Here is a 23,244-nt window from a genome sequence, read left to right as displayed (position 1 = left end):
AAATATTTAGATATGGACAATTGAGTACGGTATTGAAATATTCAATGTGCTGGCATTTGTAGTTTTGATAAATCCCATTGCTGGCAATGGAGTCGTGCCAGAGAAATCTGATTTCTACTGCAAAAGGATTACCTAGTCAAGGTGTCAAACTCAAGATGTTTATTAAAAATGTCCTGAAATGCAATAAAAACATTATGACATCAGAAGAGTGATTAATTGAACCAGTGATTTAAACACAGTGGTCTGCTTTGAACTCATGACCAGCCCGAGTTTTCCTCTTTCAGTTGCAGAGCAGGAAGAAAGCTCCCGTGGAGCAGGGGAGAGCTGCAGTGCGGCTCCCTGCGTGCAGGTGTCACTGCTCTGCCACTGACCGCTGTGCTATCCCTCGCTGTTCAGCTTTTCTCTCAGCTGTTTGCTGGGAAATTACTGCTGGAACTGACCCTTTCCTGACAGTGAATATGAGCTATAGCTCCCTCATCTACTATAAAAAAATGTCTTCAAGATTTAGAAATAGGAAAGGAAAATTCTGAAAAAAATTATACAGTAGGGAAGATAATTCAGAAAGAAAGTCTACCTGTTGGAATTTCTAGTCCAAATGGTACAGGGTATTTAGGAAGAAAGGGGGACGAGGAAAGAAAAATAAGTTTATTACTAAAGATGAGACATGGCCAAGCAAATTGTCAAGTCCCTGTAGGCCTAAGCTGGGATAACCGCAGGCCCTGTTACTCCAAAGCTGATAAAGTATTCTTCTGTATCCTTCTTGGCCATCTACACACCCTAACACACACACACACACACACACACACACCATTAGACTTGGAGGCAACAGGAGTATCCTGTATTATTTTTTCTAAAATAGAAAAAATTACTCATGTCAGTGTAGTTCTGATACTGGTGCCCTGTATATAGTTAGTAGACTTTGCTTCTGGTGGATCTCACTCATTGTGGTAGTATACAACTGTCTAGGTAATATTTCTCATTTTTATTACTAGATTGCAGAAAAATTTTTCATTGTTTTTTGTTAAGAAAATGGAAATTTAAAAATGGTGACAGAAATTGAAATATGTGTGATATTTGCATTATTAAAACGCTTTGCAGATGTAAAGTCTCAGGGCTACACTGCATAGTGGTTAAAGCACTGACTAATATCTGGGTCTGTTTCCATCTGTGGAATAAGAATAACACTTATCTCACATGTCTGTCTTCAATAGAAAATGAGAAAATGTATATAAAAGCACTTTGTAAATTGTAAAAGTACAAATGTGAGCTTCTATTTGTTTAGAAGCATAGATGTGAATTATGTACAATTTGGATTACACATAAAATTGTTTTGTGTCTAATATCTTAAATTACAGTTTATTTACAAAGTTTACATTTATTAATTTAATAGCCTTTATGTGTTTAAGTGGAGCTACAAGTTGCTGAATTTTGCAAAATCTAACATCTTATATTTGTGCCAGAACCATGAGAAACTGGCAAAATTGGGAACAGAAGAAACCATCAATATTGGAGTAAAATAACAGAAATTGTTTTCCAGAATTAAATAGCTAGGAAGCACTTTTTCTCAGAAAGGATTTTTTTTCTTTTTTTTTGCTTTTAAAAGTTTTTACTTCTGATGTTTCCTTCTTACTCTAGTGGTGACATTATGAAAAGCAATGGCTCACCTAAATCAAACACCTTTCAACTTTTCATGTAAAAGATTATTTCTTAATTTGGCACATTTTCAAATTGCAGGCAAAAGAAGATAGAAATCTCAAACAAAGGAATGCAAGAAGTGTCAGAGTCTGTGTACAAAGGCCATCCTGTCAAGTTGCAGGACAGAGGGATGTGCTTGGCAGGGAGCCAGAAAGGCATTTCTGGACCCAACACCTAAAGGTGCTCTCAGGAACAGTTGAAAGTATTTTCCCCATCATCTTGCACTAAGTGTGCTGCTTATTTTTGTAGGGCATTACTTATATCTCTGCTCTGAATCTTTGATCCCCCAACATTTCATTTTGCTTTTTCTGACTTTGAAGTGGAAATACATTTGGATTCTCTAAAATGAGTCAGTGTATGTGTGTGTGTCTGTGTGTATCAGGGCCTAGGCTTTCTCTCTGCCTTTCTGCTCTGTTATTCTCAGTGTTGGCTTATGGCCTTGTGGTTGCAAAAAGGCTGTTGAGACTCCAGTCATCATTTTCATGTCCAAAACAGGAAGCAATGGGAAAGAGCGATGTTTGGGTCAGTCCTCTTTCATCAGGAAAGCAAAAGCTTGCTCAGAAGCTCTCACAGCAACTTCTCCTTGGGGTCCTTAGCCTGCACCTGATCATGTGACTACCCGTAGCTGCTGCAAGGGAAGTGGAGAAGGTGGGCAACAGGATGGCCTCAGTCGGCTTAGGCCAGTCAGGAGCCATCACTGGGGCTGACCATGTTGCTGCTGGGACAGAGGTGGGGTTCAGTGAGCAAGGCAGAAGGAACGGTGGATGTTGAGTGGGCGGGCGACCCAACTGTCCATCACTGGGGACTGGGTGGTTGGTTAGACTGTGATGCAGCCCTGCTGTGTAATATTTTGCAGCCCTGCAAATGAGTAAGCTAGAACTATCTATACTCTGATGGAGAAGAGCATTCTCATTGCAGTGCTGATTTTAAAAAGCAGATTGTAGAAACGTATGTATCGCATAATCCCACTTAAAAAATATATATATAAGGGTATGTATTGAATTGTTAATATTAATCACCCAAGGAGTGAGTGGACTTTCACTTTTCATTATTTCCTTATTTGAACTTTAAAGCAGGTGTAATTGTGTCGTTAGCTCTGTGTATTCACACACATTTACAATAAGTAGGAATGCAACTCCAGGAAGTGGAGAGGCCTTCGGGGCTCAACCCCAGACATTTGACTCTCATGTACCCATTTGCCTTTACCATCTATATACCTGGGACTTCCAGGTTGTTTTAGCCAGGATACATCTCCAACTCAAAGTCACCTTAAAGGCCGCTTTATCGAGGAGTGAACACAGCCTTCTCCAAGTCCGGTCTCTTCCAGTTCACTCTGTCAGCTGGCAGCGTCATCTGTCCAGTCATGCAATCCGGAGCCTAGGAGTCAGCTTCTGTTCCGCTCCTGCCTTCCCCCTGATTTCCAGTGTGTTAAGTCAATTCACTGTCACTACTCCCTGGGACTCTTCCTCTAGCCTCCTAACAGGTCTGCCTGCAGTCCCGCCTTCCTCCTTCCAGTCCATCCACACTGCAGACGAAGTTTCTTCACAGCTCCTGTCTCGTCATCTCTGTTTCAGTCCTCCAGTGGCTTGGCTTCCCGTTACTCTGAGGACAGAACACAAAACCCTAGCCCATAAAACCCCACCTGGTCTAGCCACTGCCACATTTTCCAGTCCTCCTTGTGTCACTCTCCCCCTTCTTCTCTGGGCTGCAGCACGCTGGCCCTCTTTTCAGCTCCTCACACGTGCCGTGCCCTGTCCTCCCAGGGCGCTTGTGTTCTGTTGTGTCTGGGATGCTCTTCCTCCAGACTTTTACCTTCTTCCCTCTGACGTATTCTTTAGACCTCTGCTAATTGCTGCTTCTTCAGGGAGGCCTCCTTTGTCCCCCTAGTCTAATTGCCTTTGATAAATGTTCTTGGAAATCCCTATTTGTTTTGTTTAGACTACTTATTTTGGTTCACAGTTGTATATTAATTTGTGTGATTGGTATGCTAGTTGTCTAGATTCCTAAGTGCCATGTGGGCAAGACCTTGGTTTTGCTCACTTACTGCATTCCTAGTGCCTAGCACCATGCCTGGCATATACACTTGTAGCCTCAAAGTGAAAGAGCACGGTGGGTTTGTAGAACTGCAGGTGCCTTTACGGATAGTTTTATGCAACTGAGGAAACATGCCAGGAACTGAGGCTACGAAGAGGATGTAGAGCAGTGGTTTGCAAATCCTCCACCATGATCCACAGGAAGATGCCAAACTGGTGACTCAAGGGCTCGTGCTGTTTCCAGAATAGGTTTACACTGATCTGGGTTTCAATTCAGTCTTCCAAATAGATTACCTATGAAGAAAGGGTTTCACTGCTTAAAGAAGAGGGCGTGAGGTGGGGAGAGGAACTGAGTCACTTACCCACAGCCATTCTTGCATATTTTGTTAAGAAATTTGGATTTATCTCTTTGACAAGAATTTGTGAAGAATTTTAAGCAAGGAAGGGCACTCATTAGGTTGCTTTATAGCAGAATAACTTGGCTGATTGAAGGGAGGCTGGGTGGAGACTGGCAGATCTCCTTGGAGGGCTTGTTCCATCTGTCACATATTGATTGAGCACCCATAGGTGCTGTGCAGACCTGTGAAGGCAGGGACCTTGTTGTCTTACTCACTGCTGTGTCTTCAGTACCTACCACAGGATTAGGTACTTAGGAGGTGCTCAGTAAGCATTTGTTGATAGGATGGACGGACACACATTCACGGTATGTCAGGCATTGTGGTAGGCACTTAACATAAATCATCTTTATGCCTGCCAGTATTTCATGAATCAGAAAACTGAGGCTTAGAGAGGTTTTTATTTTGCTCAAGGTCAGGAAGCCTGTGTGACAGAGTGGCAGAGGTAGGGTTAAATCTTGATTCTTTTCATCCCAGTGGGACAGTTAAGAGCACAGGCTGAAGAGTCTCACTTACCTAGGTTCAAATGACAGCTCCACCACTCCTGAGCTGAGTGACATTTAAAGATTTATTTAAACTTCTCTACCCTAACGTCATCATGGGGTTGTTGGGGAGTGTAAATGAGATAAAGCCTGTGTGGCACTGAACATATTGTCTGGCGCATAAGAAGCCCTCAAATATTAGCAATTATTAGTAGTATTATGCCATGCTACCAGTGTCAAGGGCACAGTTGTAGGAGTAGAATCCTGGAGTGGAGATGGTGGTTATTGAAGTGAGGGAAGGTGAGGGATGAGGTGAGTGAGTGGATGGTCATCTTCATTCTCCGAGGAGATGATAGGAGATAGGTGTGGACCAGAAGACTGGGTCAGGAGCTGGATCTCTTAATGAATATTGGAGAATGAGCAGCAGACTCGTAGTGAGAAAGACAATGAGAAAGGGTAGAAGGTACTGTAGGTGACCCTCGTTATCCTCGAAGGAGTGGGTTCTGCATGACTTCAGAATTGGAGCCCTCTGGAGACAGGATAGAAAGATCTAGCAGGCCTACCCTGTACCCTGTGGGAGCAGGGAAGCTGCAGGGAGAACTCCAAGAAATAGGAGATTTCAGATCCTTTCACATAAAGATCTTTGAACAGCGTGCGTTCGTTCAGCAGAGTCTTGAGGCACTTGCACAGCCAGGTGCTATTCTAGGCCTGGGGTGCAGCAGTCAACAAACCGGACAAGACGCCCTGCCTTCTTGGAGCTAACATTTATTTTTAGATAGTATTTGGTAGAATGTAAAGGCCAAGTAGTCACGTGAAGGCCTTGATAGTTCCAAAAAGAGTATTAATCCAAAACAGTTTTTGTTCATTTCAAAGTATTTTCAAAAGCCAAAGTTCTTGGGGCAGAGGGCGAGGGAGCAATTTTTTAAAAATTGTTTTCAGATCTGTCCTGAAACCAGACCTTTTTAGGGAAATCTTATAAAGTCTGCCTTCAAAAAACTTTTAGCCGTGTTTTTGAGGGTTTTGGATATGTAGACAACAGCAAAACCTTACTGAGGCTGCAGTCCTTCATTTCATTCTCTCTCTCTTCTGATTACCTGAGAAGAATAGTAACTGCCTGCTCAGACTTTTGGATTTTGTGGTTCTAAATCTGAACAATAAATCATTGAAGAACAAAAAAAAAAAAAAAAAAAGGCAACGTGAATCAGGTCACTGGAAATTGGCGTGGATGGGGAACATGTACATCAACCAGTCCCTGGAGGATGGGGAGCAGACACACTCGGGGAGGTTAATGTGAACAGAGGCAGACTGTCTTCTGCCTGCTGAGGGAGAATGCCTTTTCAGAAACTCTCCCAATAAAAAGCTAGCTTTCTTTGTCCACGTAAAAATGCTCTGGTATTTCATTGCCCAGAAAGCAAAAGACACAGAGAAGTTGGTGGAATATTATTAAATGTATTTAAACATGTGACAGTGTGTTACTTAGCTTCCAATTACTGGTAGACTTCAGAGGCCAGGAAGGTTGCCAGCTCATTCACCTGATCATTACTTATCTTGACCAAAGGCCCAGGAGAATATATACTGAAATAATAAAACTTTCATTAACATTTAATGCTTTTCCTTAAAGCCTTCATTTTAATACTGTGAAATCAGATTTCAGAGAATGTCATAATTAAGATTTTCATAAAAGGAAACATTTAATACTATTTAAATATGTAATGACTCCCAGTGCTATCTGAATTCATTCACATCATAAACCCACTAAAATGGGCTTTAATCTCTACTATGACCATGCTCCCTTTACTTAACCTTAGTATACAACACTATCAAGGCCAATTTATGAGCCACACAAAAATAATCATCGTTGCTTTATTGTAACCACACCTGATTAACCAGAAAAGTTAATCTGGTTAATCAGCACCATATTCGCCAGCCTGGGCTCTGAGTAACTGGCAGCTCTTCTAAAAATCTAATTTTTCTTGGAAAGATGGATATTTGCCAACTTAAGGATGTTTTAAAGAATGTGCCAGAGACTCCGAGGGCTACTCTAAAGGAGGAGTTCCAGAAATGTTTTAAGCAGGGAAGCATTTTTGGAACTACTGTATGCTTTCCCAAGGTGACTTCTTTGAAGGGAAAGTACTCAAATGGATAGGTTTTGATATATTGACTTGTAAGGTTGGTCAGATTACTTTGTAGTCACGAGTCGTACTGAGTTTTGACTGGATTTGTGTATTTCGCAAATCAGGCATGAAGTTTATGTTTTGACAGAAAAATATTTCTATCCTGAAGGAAAGTGACTTGGCAAACCTTTGTGGCTGGTGTGCAGCTGCTCTTGGAGATCTCCCCAGGGAACCTGCTTGTTCTGAGCTCCTTTGGATTGGTTTTGAGCTCCCATTCAGAGAAGGAAGAGAAATAGAAGCTGTAGTTACTGAGTTTAAACTACATGTCAGAATTTGCCTAAATAGCTTACTTAGTCCTCATGACGACTCTGTAAGGTATGTGTTGTCCTCATTTTACTGATGAGGAAACTGGGTTTCAGAGGGCTTAAGGTGGTCGCCAAGGTGACAGCTAACACACATGGCTAGCAGCTTAGATTTGAATTCGCATTGGGCTCCAAAGGCGTGATCAGCTCCTCGCAGGTACAAGTCAGCGGGGTCTTAGTCAGTGCACGAATTTACAAAGGTTCTCAGAACTATGGAGGCCTCTTCCCCCCGAGAGGGATCCTTCATACCCAACTTCCAACTTTCTGTCTCAGAAAAGTCTGAGTGCTCCCTGCCCTGGGCAGAGAGACTAAGATATAAGAGGGGAGAGGTTAGGACCTCCAGTAAGGTATTGATTTCTGAGGAAGAGGGGCTTCCCATCAAGCACATGCCTTTCTCACACATGCCCCAGACCGTGCCAGGCAGTATCATGCCTGTGGCAGCAGAATAATACCCCCCAAGATGTCTGTGCTAATCCCTGGGACCTGTCAATATGTCACCAGGCAGGGGAGAATTCAGTTTGCAGATGGAATCAGATTGCTAACCAGCTGACCTGAAGATAAGGAGAGTGTCTTTTAAATGTGGAAGACGGAGGCAGAGTGAGGCAATGTGAGAAGGACTGGCCCTTGCTGGCCTTGAAGATGGAAGGGGCCAGAAGCCAAAGAATGTGGGCAGCCTCTTGAAGCTGGAAAAGGCAAAAAACGCATTCTCTCCTAGAGCCTTTTAGAAAGGAATGCAGCCCTACCAACACTTTGAGATCCATTTCAGACTTCTGACCTGCAGAACTGCAAGGTAATGCCTTTGTGTTGTCTTAAGCCATGAAGTTTCTGGTAATTTGTTAAAGCAGCAATGAGGATACAGAGGCTGACCTTGTCTCCTCTCGGAGAGCTGGCTGGCTTCCCCCAGCACCAGAGGTCGTGGGTGGGAGTAGCCAACACCAGCCCAAGTGTCAGCGAGCACTCAGGCCAGGATCCAGAGGCCCCGGCACCGCTGAAACGTGGGCCGAGAGAGGCCTGGAAGCAAGTGCAGCTGTTTGGCCACAGGTGTTACTGGGATCCGGGGATCAAGCTCCAGCCTGCAATCTGCCACTTCCTAGCTGTGTGGTGTTCAGAGGGTCCCTTCACCTTGCTGAAGTGTGGGGCCTCATTTATTAAATATGGACAGTTACACCTGCCCTGCCTGCAGGGTGTCATGAGGACAAAGAGTAGAGTACGCGAGAGTGTGCTGATTGCTCTGCACACATTTTCATTTCTAGGTAGTGAATCTGATAGTAGTACTGCAGTACTGTGGAAGAAGCTTGCTATACTCCTATTGTTTTTAGTAACAAGCGTACATATGTGACTTTCAACATTTTTTTCTAAGTCTGCAGTCGAGAAAATCCAATTAAACAGAGCAACCGATTCACTCAAAGTTTAGTTGATGTTTCACTATATTTCACATGATCATAGCATATTAGAGCCAAAGGGGAGCAGATTCGGGCTGTGGAAAGGTAAGATGGTCAAACCTTTAGAAAGAGAGTTCCCCGAGGAGTCCACGGCAGCAAAACGAAACAAAATCAAAAGCCCAGCGTTTATGACTCCCTTCTGAGACATGGACAGCTATGTAAAGTAGAAACTCAGCTCAAACCAGCCAACCCTCCCCTTTTCCAGCCTCTAAGGATGATAACTTGGGTGTGTACAGGGCCCCAGCTGTTCTAGGCTCAGTTGTCATTACCCTGCTTTGCCCACACTCCCTCCTCCCTGCCACATGTCAACCGAAAGAAGTGACTGATCACTCTACATCATGGCAGGAGTGGAGGAATTGTGTTCAGGGCAGTCTGGTTCCAGCATCCCATCCACCTCACTAATGCAGTGCATGCATTGCTCTCAAAGGCAGTACCCAGGTAGTCCAAGTAGCAAGCTGTTGCCTAAATCCAGGGAAGCCCTGCGGATGTAGGCAAGGTATGTCACTCACCCATTGGCAGTGACATCTCTCTGTGAGCAGGCTGTGCCACAGCCAGAGAGGCCGATGCAATCCCTGGAACCCACCTGTGCCCACTCAAGTCCCACGGCTTAGCTGACATCGGGCTGCCAGCTCGGCTGGTTGCTCCAGGTAGCCCTCTTGCTTTGCCAGGTGAGTGAGCAGAAGCCCTTAAGGCCAAAGCAGCAGCCTGTCTGTTGAGGCTGGAGGCAGGTGAGCCGCCATAGCCACTGTCTCCTGAGAGTGGACAGGCCACTCTGTTTCTCCTCTGTTAGATGACAGAGTTGGACTGCACAAGGGCTATGTTTCTTTCTAGGATTTTCTGGAAGTGGGGATTACGTCAGTCCTCGTGTTGCAGGTTTTGTTTATTTTAACTAAGGAAGCTGAATGCTAATCGTGAGGAGTTTCCATTTGCAAAATGTAAGTAATTTTATTTTTTATTATAAAAGTATTCATGCTTGGTATAAAAATTATAACAGTACAGAAGTGTATAAAGCTGGAAGTAAAGTATCTCAACTCCCACAGCCAGCACTCAGTCACCAGTCAGGGTAATTGTTCTCCTGCCCCTCAACAGGCAATTGGCGCTCCCCTTAGCCAACCTTCTTGAGGGAGCAGTTAAGACTCTAAAAGTAAATCTTTGCTTATTTTAATGGTTCTAACAATTGATGAAATAGAAGAATAACAGGGGCCAGCCTGATGGTGCAGTGGTTAAGTTCGCATGCTCCGCTTCGGCAGCCCAGGGTTCACAGGTTCAGATCCCAGGTGCAGACCTACACACTGCTCATCAAGCCATGCTGTGGTGGTGTCCCACAGACAAAATAGAGGAAGATTGGCACAGACGTTAGCTCAGCAACAATCTTCCTCAAGGAAAAAAAAAAAAGAAATAACATTTGTAGATTTGTCTTCTTCTGAAAAGTCCAGATTCAGATCTTATAGCCCAACTTACAAATCCACATTAAGTTAGATTTCCATACTTAAGAGAAATAACTTATACTATTATTAGAGTAATGTAAAAATTGCAAAAGACAAATAAACTACATTAAAATACCAATAGCCATTTTACCGAGGTGACAGGACTGTGGGGGAGTTCTTTTTTTTCTGCCATTCTTTGTAGATTGGGGTATTGCTTTCGTGTTACTTGTATAATGAAAAAAGTTGTTTTACGAAAAACACTCCTGATAATGACATGCTGGAATAGTTGATTGAATTCAAACCAAGCAGCCCAATAACCGACACTTACTAAATCTTTGTTGATTAAATAGCTTTAAAAAAAAGTATTACTGCTATTTCCTTTTAGGTTATTTTTCCTATTATGAATTCTACTCAGAACTAAAGATGAATAATTATTAATATAATTATGGGAAAACTAACTTGTAAAAATCTTTAATACATTGAGTGGGTTCAATGCCTCAAATATTTGAGCAGCTATTATCTGCAAAGCACTGTGGGAGTAGAAGGATGAGTAAACTCCATTCCTACCCCCAAAGGCTCAAGGTCTGGTAAGGGCGTCGTACAAGAATCCACAAAGCGTATGCTAGATCCCTGTTCTAAGGTTTGTGAGATACAAAATGCTATGAGTCCAGAGCAGGAAGGAATCCACTAAGTGAGGAATCAAAGCCAGCTTCATGCAGGCCGCTGAGTGTAGGCTTGGTCTCAGAAAATGGGTGGGATCTTTCATACTCAGAATTGAAGGGGTTTTTTAAGTGGAGGGAAGGCAAACAGGCATAGAGGTGCCAAGACCAGGGCACGTCAGGAAGAACAAGGAGTGCAGTCTGGCTGGAGCTTACAGAGTAGGTAGAGGGGACTGGTCAGACTGGCACAGCGTGGGGAGCTTGACTGTCAGGCCACGGAGTCCAAGCTTGTAGATGACGGGTGATCTTGGCGGCTTTTGAGCAGAAAACGTGATATGATCACTGTTGGCTTAGGACAGTTCCTTTGGCCAAGTTGTGTGTTAGGCAGGAGGCAGTGGAGGAAGACAAGGATGGGAAGATGAACCCCAGACGAATGATAAATGGGGCCTGCGCTGGGCAGCTGGCATCAGAGGAAGACAGCTGTGATATTTTGTAGAAATGCACTCAGTAGATCAGGGGCCTAGGATTCAGTGAGACTGGAGTTCAAATCCCACTCTGCTTCTTAGCAGCTGTGTGACTGTGAAGACATTAGTTAGCTCCCCTGGGCCTGACTCTACAAAGTGGGCATAACAGCAGTTACATCCTGGGGCTGCTGCGTGGCAGGCAATTATCCTTGTAAAGCATTTAGCACAGCCCTGGCACATGGTGAATGCTCAGTACATGTCACTGATGGTACTGCCTGGAATTGGAGGAAGGAAACAGCTATCCGCCCGGTGACTGAGTAACAAGGGAGACAGGACAGCTGCTAGGAGCATGGCCTCTGGAGGTGGACACTGGATTTGGATCTCAACTCCACTACTTACCAGCTGTGTGATCTTGTACAAACTACTTACCCCTCCCTACCTCAGTCTCCTTAGCTGTAAAATGGGCATGGTCCTAATCCCTCCCCAGGGAGCTGCTGTGAGAAGAGTGAGACAACACATGTCAGGTGTGCAGCATGTGCCTGATACATTTAAGAGCCCAGGAAATGTTAGTGATTGGGTGAGGGGTGGCGATGGGGAGTGGAACAGCTGTGTCCCTCCCACCTGTAGTGATGGGTTATGCAAGCGGAGGTGAGACATGCAGAGAGGACTGAACATGAAGGACGGCGCCGGGAGAGCACTCAGGGCTGGAGGCAGTCAGGAGTCGCTGGCACCGGAGTGATTAGTGTCGCTCTACAGGCAGACGAGCCAAGAATGAGTGCGTCAGATGGCCTAAGGAAACAATCGGACAAATCCAGAACACAGGACATTCCGTAAGACAGGTGGTCAGGACTCTTCAAAAAGTGTGTCACGGAAAAAAATAGTACAAGAGTTGAACCTTGATTGGACTCTTTTTAAAAAAAGATAAAAAGCCATTCTTGGGACAATTGGGGAGTTTTGATTAAGGACCCTATATTAGAGGCTAGTAGGAAATCGTAAGCATGCAGAAGAATGTGTTTATTATCCCTAGGAGATACACGCTGAAATAGGGATGAAATGTCAGGCATGTATGCGGTGGAGGGCAGAAAAATTAGATGTGGCACAATGTTAACAACTGTTCAGTCTAGGCGGAGGGTCTCTATGAGTACTCATTGTACTAGCCTTTCAGCTTTTCCTGGATGCTTGAAATTTTTCAATATAAAAAAATGAGGAAAAAAAGACCTGAAGAAAAACTGTTTGGGAATGAGTCTACATCAGCAAAAGGAATTCTGTGGAGGAGCAAATTCCACCTACCAAGGGAGAAATTTCAAGAAGGGAGAGCTTGAGCAAAACGAAGGCTGAAAATAAATCACCCCCTTTGGCACTGGGAGATTGTGGCGGCCTCTTAAAGAGTCCAGCGTATTGGGGAAGCTGTGCACGGAGTGAAGGAGGAAAGAATGGCAGCAAGGTCTAGTAACCTCCTTGGACGCTGTTCAGTCGGCAGCATCCAGGCAGGGGGTCTTTCTTTTCAGTATGAGGGAGATGGGTGTTGCTGAGAAAGAGGAGTCTGGGGAAAGGGAGGGAAGGAGACAGAGGAGAGGAGGAGCACCAGGGGAGCAAAGGCCCAGGGAGAGGACCCGGTGGCCTCAGATGGGACGGAGCCTCCTCCTTTGGCCCAGAAATGAGCACTGTGGAGACTTGTGGGGACGGAAGCCCCCACCGCAGTGACCAGAGGTGGAGGTCAAGCCCTGTGGCAGGAGGTGTGAGGCGGGAAGGGGGGAAGCTTACCACAGCTGCCACTGGGTCTGGACGGGAGAGAGGACAGGCAGGGGAGAGAGCGGCTGCACTTGGCATTGCGGGGACTGACAGAGGGCCTCTCTGGGATGGCCCTGAGGAGGCACTCGAGACGGGGAGGCTAACTACTGGCCCCCTTTTCAGAACTTGGTGTTGAGCAGCGACTACCCATTAAAGACTCACTCATCAGGAAACGAGTAACTCTCTTTTGGGTAAACCGCTTTGGCCTCATTTCCATGCACTCTCCACCCTGGGTTGCCCTGCCAGGTGTACAGGCACGTGGTGTGACAGTCTTTGGTGTGTAAGGAAGCGTCCGTCCTTTCGAAGTAACAGGTACAAGGTGGCCACGGCTCCGGGTGATCAGGGTTCACCGGGCTGCTGGAGCGCTCACTTCCGAAGGCGCCCCGAGGAAGGCCACCCCCGCACAGAAGCCCACTAGACGGCGGCTGGAGCTTGGCCCCCGGCACCCCAGAGCAGAAGTGACTTCTGGTTCTGCTCTGGCTCCCCAAGCGCTTCTCAAGGGCCCACATCTGAAGACTGCGATTCGGCGAGGTGGCAGCGGGCCTCGATTCAGCTCCCAGGTGATGCTGGAGACGCTGTCCGCGGAGCGCGCTGGGAAGGGCGCTGGCGTGGGGGTGGAGGGGCAGCTACAGGAGGACCCTGGTCACCAAGCAGCCATCCCGCTCCCCGTCGGGCTCCTCTTTGAGCGGAGTCTGCGGCGGCGCAGCGGCCAAGGCCAAGGCGCCCTCGCGGCGGCTCACCTCCCGCAGCCGCGCCTGCAGCGCCTCCCGCTCGGCCTGCAGCTCCCGGCGCGCCCGGGCCGCCGCGCGCTCCTCCTCCCGCAGCGCCCGCCGCCGGCGCTCCAGGGCGCGCTCGCCCTGCTCCACGGCCGCCTCGCGCCGCGCCAGCTCGCGCTCCCGCAGGCTGCCGCGCACGGCCAGCGCGCCCATCTGCTCCAGCAGGCGCGCCCACTCGCCCTCGGCGGGCGCGGGCGCAGGCGCGGGCGGCGAGCGGCGGGCAGCCTCCTCCAGCGCCCGCCGGTGCGCGCTCTTCAGGTGCTCCCACAGCGCCGGCGCACCCGCCTGGAGGCCCGGCCCGCGGCCCACCTGCTCCCCGCACAGCCGGCAGGTGGCCCAGCGGCCCGCCGCGTGGCCCGGGCGCGCCGGCGCCAGGTGGAAGTACCCCCAGGCCTCGGAGTAGGGCGCCCCCAGGCGGCCGGCGGGCGCGGGAGCCAGCCCCGGGCACGGGCCGCCCTGCGCCGCCGCCTCGGCCGGCGCGCCGCTCTCGTCCATGGTCCCCGGCGGCTCGCCGCTCCGCATCCTCCGCAGCGCCTGCTCCGCGGGGAAGGGTAAGCACAACGACGACAGCATTACACGCGCGCCCGCGGCTCCCGAGGCTGCCGCCAGCCTGCAGAACCTGCCCCCCGCGACTACGGCTGGAAACCCCGCGGGCACCTCGGGGACCCGGGGCTCTCTGTCAGTATTACCTGTTGATTCCGCGGCAAAATGTCAGCAACGTCTAGCCCTCTTTCCTTAACTAGGAATTCTCTTAGAAATCAAGTGGGTCCCCAGCCAACAAGTACTTAGACTAAAACTGGGCGGCCACGCTTCTCAAATGGAAAGAACTGGCGAAATCAGGGCCGCGTGGCCGCATCGGTTCGCACCAGGCTCCTTTCTCGCCTACGAGTTACTGTCCACGCTCTTCAGAATAAGAGCACTGGGCTCCCTTTTGTATTCTGCTCTCAATGCTGCAGAGCAAACGTTAGAAAGGTGGGGAAAATAAAGCTTTGGGGATGAAAAATTTGTTTCTTAAACTTTAGGGGCAAAAGTGCATTTTTTAAAGTCACCTTTTAAAAAGCTTTCAATGAGGGTGCTTTTTCATGATAAAAATCTTTGTTTTCCTGATTTTAAAGACAATACGCTTATGAGAAAATTGGCAGTACCAAAAGCCATTAAAATGTTTTAGAATATGCCCATTTAGGAAATAGCAATAGACAAAGCAGCTTTCTAAACGTTTACCTTTAAATTAGATGGCGGGCCACGTCCTCATTGCCTCCGGGCTTCCAGCCAACCCAGGTCCTCAGGTAGAAGCTGCAGCATAAGCGTCAGCAGTGCTGGGGGTAAATTCAGAAGACAGGCAGCTGAGCAAGAGGAATTCAATTAACCAGCCTTAAGGACAGATCCTAGAAGTACTGGCTAGGGCCCTGTCCTGGCATTCATTGTTTCAGACCCTCTCATAGGTGCTCAAGTCGTAAAACAAATAAATTAGTTTTCTATACTGCTCATCCCAACTAAATGGGCCCCCCCCCCCATATATTTGCAAGATGAAAGATCGGTCAATACTTTTAATTAAGGAAGAAAAGTAGTAGCTTCTTGCTTTGTCCTACAAAATATCTGTGTTAAAGGGCTCCAAGGCGCCGGCCCGTGGCCCAGTGGTTAAGTTCGCGTGCTCTGCTTCAGTGGCCCAGGGTTTCGCCAGTTTGGATCCTGGGCGCGGACATGGCACCACTCATCAGGCCATGCTGAGGTGGCGTCCTACGTGCCATAACTAGAAGAACCCACAACTAGAATATACACCTGTGTACTGGGGGACCTTGGAGAGAAGAAGAAGAAGAAAAAAAAGATTAGCAAAAGATGTTAGTTCAGGTGCCAATCTTTAAAAAGAAAAAACGAGGATCCCAATGCAATGCCTATCATCACAGTCTTTTCTGTTAGGAAACAGTTTACCACTGATAACCTATCAAACAAGAGGGGGATAGAAAAGGTGAAGTTTATTCTTTAGGAAACAACTTCACAAAGGACCCGATGTGTGATTCTAGACAAATTTGCTTTGAAAGTCTAAAAATAAGAAGAGAACACACGAGAGACTCTTGGAGCTCATCTGAGACCTTATTTCAGGGGAAGATCAAGGCCAAGTTGGGAGAACCGTGCACGGTGAGATAGCCAGTGCCCACTCACACTGTCAGCAATGAAATGATAGTTCCAGAATCTCTTTTGTAAATGCAACTAGGAGTGACTGAAGACAAAGATGAGAGCAGGAAAAATAAGTTGCTATAATAATAGTATTTAGTGTAAGCTTTTAATTCAATTGCTAATAATCTTGTTACAGATGCATTACAGTTTTCTAAACCGCAGTATTTTTTTCCCACCAAGCAAGTCCATTCAGGATCAGGCATGACATTTAACATCTCTCTCTCATTTTAAAAAAAGATAACGAATTTACCAGAATCGTGAAAAAAAGACAAGTACCAGGCCTCTTCTAAACAAAACAGCTATTTACATATCTTCTGATGCAACAGGCATTGATTTGAATATGGTTACTTATGATGACCAATTAGTATAAAAGGTCTGTAGAAATTAAAGGCTAGATTTCCCCAGAGCTTTATTAAATAGCTAAAGTCCCCAAAGCAGGAGTGGTGGGACAAGGAGGGGAGTTACAGACCACCTTCAAGGATAATTTTTTTATGGTTAGTAAACCTTTATGGTTAGTCAACAGAACCAGGTTTTAGTCTTAGAAATATTTTTTGTCATCCAACTTTATCTAAAATTTTCTCTACACTGTTTTTTTAGAATTTCATCCCTTCTACATTAGAATTTTATCTTTCCAGAGTTCCTTTTTTTATTACTAGACACACACAAAAGTAGAGAGAACAGTATTACGAATCCCTGTATTTATTTTATGAATTAAAAGAAATTTAGCATTTTTCTATAATATCAAGACTATCGTTTCGCATTCTGATACGCTTTCTTGAGCCGGGGGTTGAAAATTGTACATAAGCTGCGGACTCGCTGACTTGTGCCAAAGTCTGAGTAATCATTACTGATGTGCCCCTAACAGTGCCAGAGGTGGCCAATTACTGTCATGCTTTACCTCCCTGCAAGATGTCTCTGAGTTTCTACAAAATCCGGGATGCCCAGAGGAGTGCCACATACGTGAATGCCATCTGTTAGAAGAGCTAAGCTGGAAACAAGGGCGAGAAGCACTGATTTTGATGTCTTAATCCTTGAGACTTAGTGGAACGCCTCATCTGAGCCAGAGACAAGCAGCATCACAAATGTCGGCCAGCACAGGGCTGCCCCTCCGAGGGCGGCAGAGGGACATCCTCTGCCTCGGCAGGCCTTCACTCTCGGAGGTCTTAACCGGTAGAAGGCAGCACGGTACAGGACTGCCTCACCTTCTCAGTCCTCCACACGCAGCTACATTTTGGCTCGATACACTCTTCTGTTCAAACTCAATATCTAGGGTGACCCACAGTGTGGCCACAAGTCATAACGCCTTCGTAGCCCTGCTAAACAAGCCCTGAGCTCATTTCAACCACCCCTACCGTGCAGAGGGAGAGAAGCCATCTCGGCTTGGAAGAGAAGCTTTAGAATCATCAGCCACCACCCTAACACACAAAGAGCTCTTACAAACTGCCGAGAAAAGGGCAAACAACCCAACAGAAACATGGGCAAGAAATATGAGCAGGCAAGTGACCTAAGAGCAAAATCGGATGGCCAGGAAATTCGTGAAAAGACGCACAGAATCACTTATCTTCAGGGAAGTGCTGTTAAATTAACAGCAAGGTCTCATTTTCAATGCATCACACTAACAAAAATAAAGAGGGCTGCCAGCCAAAGCCAGAAGGGAGGCAGAGAAAAGATGTCCACTAGTGCATTACTAGTGGACATGTGAAGGCTTTTAGGAAAGCAATCTGGCAATTTCTATGAATTAAAAATAGGTCTAATCAGGGATCCCACTCCAGGAAATCTATTCTGTAGAAGTAAAAGTACCAATACGTAAAGTAACGTGTAGTAGGATGTTTGTTACAGTGTTATTTAGAATGGCAAAAAACTGGAGACAGGAGCGCCTATCAGCAGGAGAGTGGCTGGGTAAATAGTGTGTGTTCACATCGGGAATAGTATGCGGCCATGACAAGGAGGGACTGGAGCTATGCCACGTGACCTGGAGACAGGAGCGCCTATCAGCAGGAGAGTGGCTGGGTAAATAGTGTGTGTTCACATCGGGAATAGTATGCGGCCATGACAAGGAGGGACTGGAGCTATGCCACGTGACCTGGAGACAGGAGCGCCTATCAGCAGGAGAGTGGCTGGGTGAATAGTGTGTGTTCACATCGGGAATAGTATGCGGCCATGACAAGGAGGGACTGGAGCTATGCCACATGACCTGGAGACAGGAGCGCCTATCAGCAGGAGAATGGCTGGGTAAATAGTGTGTGTTCACATCGGGAATAGTATGCGGCCATGACAAGGAGGGACTGGAGCTATGCCACGTGACCTGGAGACAGGAGCGCCTATCAGCAGGAGAGTGGCTGGGTAAATAGTGTGTGTTCACATCGGGAATAGTATGCGGCCATGACAAGGAGGGACTGGAGCTATGCCACGTGACCTGGAGACAGGAGCGCCTATCAGCAGGAGAGTGGCTGGGTAAATAGTGTGTGTTCACATCGGGAATAGTATGCGGCCATGACAAGGAGGGACTGGAGCTATGCCACGTGACCTGGAGACAGGAGCGCCTATCAGCAGGAGAGTGGCTGGGTAAATAGTGTGTGTTCACATCGGGAATAGTATGCGGCCATGACAAGGAGGGACTGGAGCTATGCCACGTGACCTGGAGACAGGAGCGCCTATCAGCAGGAGAGTGGCTGGGTAAATAGTGTGTGTTCACATCGGGAATAGTATGCGGCCATGACAAGGAGGGACTGGAGCTACGCCACGTGACCTGGAGACAGGAGCGCCTATCAGCAGGAGAGTGGCTGGGTGAATAGTGTGTGTTCACATCGGGAATAGTATGCGGCCATGACAAGGAGGGACTGGAGCTATGCCACGTGACCTGGAGACAGGAGCGCCTATCAGCAGGAGAGTGGCTGGGTAAATAGTGTGTGTTCACATCGGGAATAGTATGCGGCCATGACAAGGAGGGACTGGAGCTATGCCACGTGACCTGGAGACAGGAGCGCCTATCAGCAGGAGAGTGGCTGGGTAAATAGTGTGTGTTCACATCGGGAATAGTACGCGGCCGTGACAAGGAGGGACTGGAGCTATGCCACGTGACCTGGAGGGATTTCTGGAGGAACTGTTCAGGGAGAAAAGCAAGATGCAGAAAAGCATGTATCTGTCATCTTACTATTATTTAAATAACATACAGATCTGTACAGGATACATAAAGATTGTAGATGTATGTGGAGGAAGGAGACACACGATGGGTTGAGGGGGTGGCAGCTGACGTGAGAGGAGAAGGGAAGAGGTAAACACAAAGGAGAAGAAATAAGGCACTAAGAAAGCGTGCAGGCCATCCTGGGTGTACATTTAGGTAGAATGTGGATATGGCAGGGTCTACACCTAAATAAAAAGTAATTTTATAAAACAATCCTCAGGCATGTGAGCTCAGGCAGGGCCAGGCAGCCTCAGCGATGGAGACTGGAGGGAACAGTCCCTTGGGGCATAGTGCACTGCCATTGGGCCTGGAGGGGACCCTGAGAGGTCATTCGGTGTCGGGTGGTTCGCTGTGCCCTGCTTGAGCAGAGGGAGATTCTGCATCCACAGGAGATGCAGGATGCATTGGGAGAGCAGCCCACCCCACTCACCTCCTTGGCACAGGGTAGGCACTCAGGGGGCGCTGCATTAAATGAAATGAGCCCAACTTTACATTTCTTAGCCCCGGCTCACCCGAGTCGCCATGTCTGCATCTGTCAAGGGAAATGATAAAATTATCTGCTTCTAAACAGGTGGCTGAAATCAGATAATGCAAATGATCTCGCTGTTGGACTCTCCAGTGCTATATAAATTCAAGGCATGAACAAAAAGAAGCTACCAGTATTTACTGTTCAAACATGCCCACATTAATATCGTAGTGGCTAAAAGGCACTTATTTTTCTCTTTGACATTCTATTACTCAATAGAGTAGGTAATTTAAATTGGAAGAATTCTCTTGGGCATTTTTTAATACAAAAAGCAAATAAAAAAGAATCACAGATCCACCTCCCCACCCCCAGCCAGATTTATTTTCACTTCCTAAATTGATCTTCATGCAAAATAGGTTGCTCATCACCCAGGTAGAAGATAACAGGGAGGTCTGGTTAGCTGGCGTCCTGTGATAGGCATTTCTTCCTTACCAAATACCCAGCAAAAATGCACATTCGTTAACTGTATGGTTAGCTCACAAGAACAAAATGAAAAATAAGAGCTCTCCTAATTTTTTCCTTAAACAGTTTTTAAACTACCAGAAAAGTGCCAGTGAATGTGATGATTCTGCCGACATCCATCCACTCCTTCATTCAAAGGCTCCTTGTGCACCTGCTCAGGGTTAGGCACGTGCTTCCTGCTGAGGATGCCATGGGAACAGCGCATAGTCCCTGCCCTGTGGAAGCCCACTGTCTGGTGGAGAGATGCTTCAAGCAATAATTCTGGTGCCTGTGGCAGAGGTCAGAGCAGTGTTCATGCGTGAAGAGTGGGTAGGGGGGCCTCAGGGACCCTAACACAGATAGATGTTCATGCAGACACTTCTGCTTCAGCATCGCTCCTTTTCCATCCTGCTCAGGGTACAAAACTGACTAAAACACATTACCACCAGTGCTGACTCCAATAAATAAAGTTCCAATTCTGTAGTTGTATAACTAGGCTTCCAAGCTCGTATTTTAAAGTAAAATTTCTTGAAGCTAAGTAAAAGCACGGCTAGCATGAAATTAATTTAACAGTGGAAATTTTTGAGTCCAATTTCAGGTGGAGAAAAGTAGATTTTAGTTATTTCATGGAAGAGGAGAGAGGAGTGTTGTTGGTACCATGCCTCTGAACTTACCATTGTGAGTTTCATTCTAGTATCCGTTATCTGGAAGGATGATAAGAAGTCTAACTCTGTGGAAGAAAAAAAATGCACATTAATTACCTCTGCATTTGAAATTCTCTGAAGAAGTTTTATTCTTCTAATAGTCTATCAAATTAAAACCCATATTCCTCAATATGATCTCCCTGAATACCAAAATTCAGGGAGAATAAGGGAAGAGATAAAAACCTGGATGAATAATTTGTGTAAATATGGGTATAGACACACACCATATGACTATAACATTGAGAATCATCCTACAAACCACCCACAAAAGTTAATTTTATTTTATACTTACGCTTATACACATACAAAATATCAGGCAGGCCAAAAGCCAAAGAACCAGGCAGTGTTCTCAAAAGGAAATAACAAATGAATTATAGTTCTAACAGTCCTTCTATAGTCCAGGCTAATGTGGATTAATCCAGCAGCTTGAGCCTGGATTTTAGGTGGGAAATTCACACTAATGTGAAATCCACACAGTCTTGTGTGGAAACACTCAAACATTTTCATTTACTTTATCCACTAGTGACTTTAATCAAAACAGAACATAATGATTAAAACAAATAACTAGCCTTGACAACTGAGGGATCAAGGAAACCACAATTCATTCATCTGTTACCTGTGCATCTCTGTTGAAATACTAGTTTACTGCCATGTATTAATCTGTTTATAAACAGATCCAGACAATTGGAAAAATTAGTCAGGAATCACCATGCTGAAGGCTCAGATGAAGTAAAAATGCTTCCAAACTGTGAAGTATGGACCCCCAGGTTAGGGAATAAAGGGTTAACGATGAAAAATTTGGCAAAAGTTTGCATATGAACTGTAAAAAAATGTATTGGACCCACAGCTTATTATCTGGTGAATCAGAGATGTTCTCTAAACGTCATAAGCCAAATTCTTAGATATCTCTACCATTAGCTAAAAGGCTGAGAAACACTCTCTTTCTATTAATGCATTTTTTAAAAATAAAAATTGTGAAGTGTTCTGCCTAAAGTGGACTTTTATTTCAGACCTACATTACTTTATTTAATACATGTTTCCAAAAAGAAGGGTGTTGATCCATTTTATCTTGTAAAATACGTAATTTAATATGAATTAGAAGGACTAAAAGCTGCCCTACTTTGAAGGCTTGTGTACCACGAAGACTTTTTAATTAAGAATTACCTTGTTTGAGCTCTTAGCCTTTTTACACGTTGTTATATACTTTTTACTGTCCGTTGCCTCAAGCTATTTTTGGCCAAAAAAAGTATACAAATAATACATTAATGAAAAGTGCAGAAAATAATTACCCTAATTATGTCAATTTATTAAGCTGTTTCTACACCAGTTTCTCTCAAACACCATATCTTTGTAGTCTTGGCTAAGGAGAAGTTCGAATGCTGGCAGGTACTTATTTTTTTCTTTCAAGGAGGGAAAAATAACTTTGCTGGGTGAGCTCTGGGCGTCTGGTCACTGTAAGCAGTTACAGCCAGCTGCTCCTGTCGGCTCCAGGCGGATGAGAAAATCCTTTTGTTTGAGCACCGCGGCGTGGGGGTGGGGATGCCTGTCGGAGCAGCTGGCTTGCCTTCGGCTCCTCCTCCCCAAAGTGGGGAACAGTAAGAAAGTCTCCGTTAGAGACAGACACGCTCCCGGGCACCCACCCTCTTGCACTGTTCAAAGTCTGCAATAAGGCGACTGTCGTCAAGGCAGAGCGGATGGTTTTCGAGATTCCCGAGTAAGTTTTTTGGGGGAGACGGGAGAGAAGGAGCAAGAAGGAGGTGCTGAAGGAAGTCGCACGGGGCCTCCCGCAGAAGCCGGGTCCCAGCGCATCCTTCGCAGGCGGGACGGGCTGAGCGCGGCGGCTCACCTGCGGCCCCGAGGCCGGCCGCCCCCGCGCCCCCCCGCCGCCGCCCCGCCCGCTCCCCGGGGCCCCCCGGGCGCGCCCGCACTCACCCGGCCCCGGGGCGCGGCGGGGCGGCGGCGCCGCGAGTCGGGACCCCGCAGACATCTTGTCCGGGGCGGAAACCGCGCGGCCCCCTTAAAGACACAGCGCCCAATTCCCGCGTCGGGGAAGCGGGGGAGGGGGGACCGTAACGCGGGGCCGGTCGTTGAGCGGACTGGGGAGTCACTCCTGAACCCTCCCGGCCCACGAGTGACAGACTTGTGTTTGCCCAGGTTTAAAAAGGATGCAGTAGTGGAGTGATTTTAAAAATGTAATCTTTGTTTCGTACCTTTCCATTAACCTTCCAAGACCTGGATTCCCCGTCTGGAGTCTCTGAGTGCAGTTTGCATCCTTCCAGGTTCAAGGTGTGATGGCACGAGTTATTACAAGAAATCCGCCAATCAAGGCCTGCACAGATGAAGATGGGGCTCATTGGTGTTCACTAAAACTCAGAGACGCTGGCCTGGTTATCAGCCAGCTTTTGATAGATCGCGCTGAGGTAACCACGCCGCAACTCAGTGATTCACGGTAACAAAGATTCATTTCTCAAGCAAATTATGTCTGCTGCAGGCAGCTTTGGCTCTGCTCCACCAGTGCCCTTGATTCCAGGCTCCAGGTTCAAAGATCAACCTTTTTGGGACCTGCTCCCGGTG

At 46.6% G+C, this 23,244-nt stretch overlaps 2 protein-coding genes and 1 non-coding gene across 13 annotated transcripts in view; 1 reads left to right on the top strand and 2 right to left on the bottom strand.

Annotated features, from left to right (window-relative positions):
• AGGF1 (angiogenic factor with G-patch and FHA domains 1) overlaps positions 1–23,244 on the top strand; it is a 63,024-nt gene that overhangs the window by 28,214 nt on the left and 11,566 nt on the right. For 2 of the 4 annotated variants that reach the window (XM_023618143.2, XM_070234654.1), the window contains one exon: positions 1,735–2,044. The exons of the other annotated variants lie outside the window; for them this stretch is intronic. Coding sequence is in view for 1 of the 2 variants with exons in the window: in XM_070234654.1 (XP_070090755.1) it covers positions 1,735–1,923 (189 nt within the window). In the remaining variant the exon portion in view is untranslated. Of the gene's footprint in view, positions 1–1,734; positions 2,045–23,244 lie in introns of those variants that run through there. 4 annotated transcript variants of the gene reach the window in all.
• ZBED3 (zinc finger BED-type containing 3) lies at positions 9,443–23,157 on the bottom strand. 8 transcript variants are annotated; one of them, XM_023618147.2, is made up of 5 exons: positions 22,881–23,157; positions 20,641–20,696; positions 19,430–19,531; positions 14,862–14,956; positions 9,443–14,174 (listed from the first exon to the last, which is right to left on the bottom strand). In XM_023618147.2, the coding sequence occupies exon 5, from the start codon at positions 14,160–14,162 to the stop codon at positions 13,491–13,493; it is 672 nt and encodes a 223-aa protein (XP_023473915.1). In that variant the 5' UTR covers positions 14,163–14,174; positions 14,862–14,956; positions 19,430–19,531; positions 20,641–20,696; positions 22,881–23,157; the 3' UTR covers positions 9,443–13,490. The 8 variants fall into 8 exon arrangements, with proteins under 8 accessions (XP_023473915.1, XP_023473914.1, XP_023473916.1 ...); XM_023618146.2 differs by lacking the exon at positions 22,881–23,157 and adding an exon at positions 22,603–22,693; XM_023618148.2 differs by lacking the exon at positions 22,881–23,157 and adding an exon at positions 21,960–22,092.
• LOC111767994 (small nucleolar RNA SNORA47) lies at positions 16,895–17,032 on the bottom strand. Its single transcript, XR_002799956.1, has one exon. It is a non-coding gene; the product is annotated as a small nucleolar RNA SNORA47 (small nucleolar RNA).

Source organism: Equus caballus, chromosome 14, assembly GCF_041296265.1.
Source record: "Equus caballus isolate H_3958 breed thoroughbred chromosome 14, TB-T2T, whole genome shotgun sequence".
Lineage (NCBI taxonomy): Eukaryota > Metazoa > Chordata > Mammalia > Perissodactyla > Equidae > Equus > Equus caballus.
Note: the sequence above shows the minus strand (reverse complement) of the source record. Positions and strands in the feature narration are given on the sequence as shown.

Bases quoted from the DNA above. Each gene is read 5' to 3' on its own strand.
- ZBED3 (XM_023618147.2), bottom strand. From the start codon at position 14,162: ATGCGGAGCGGCGAGCCGCCGGGGACCATGGACGAGAGCGGCGCGCCG.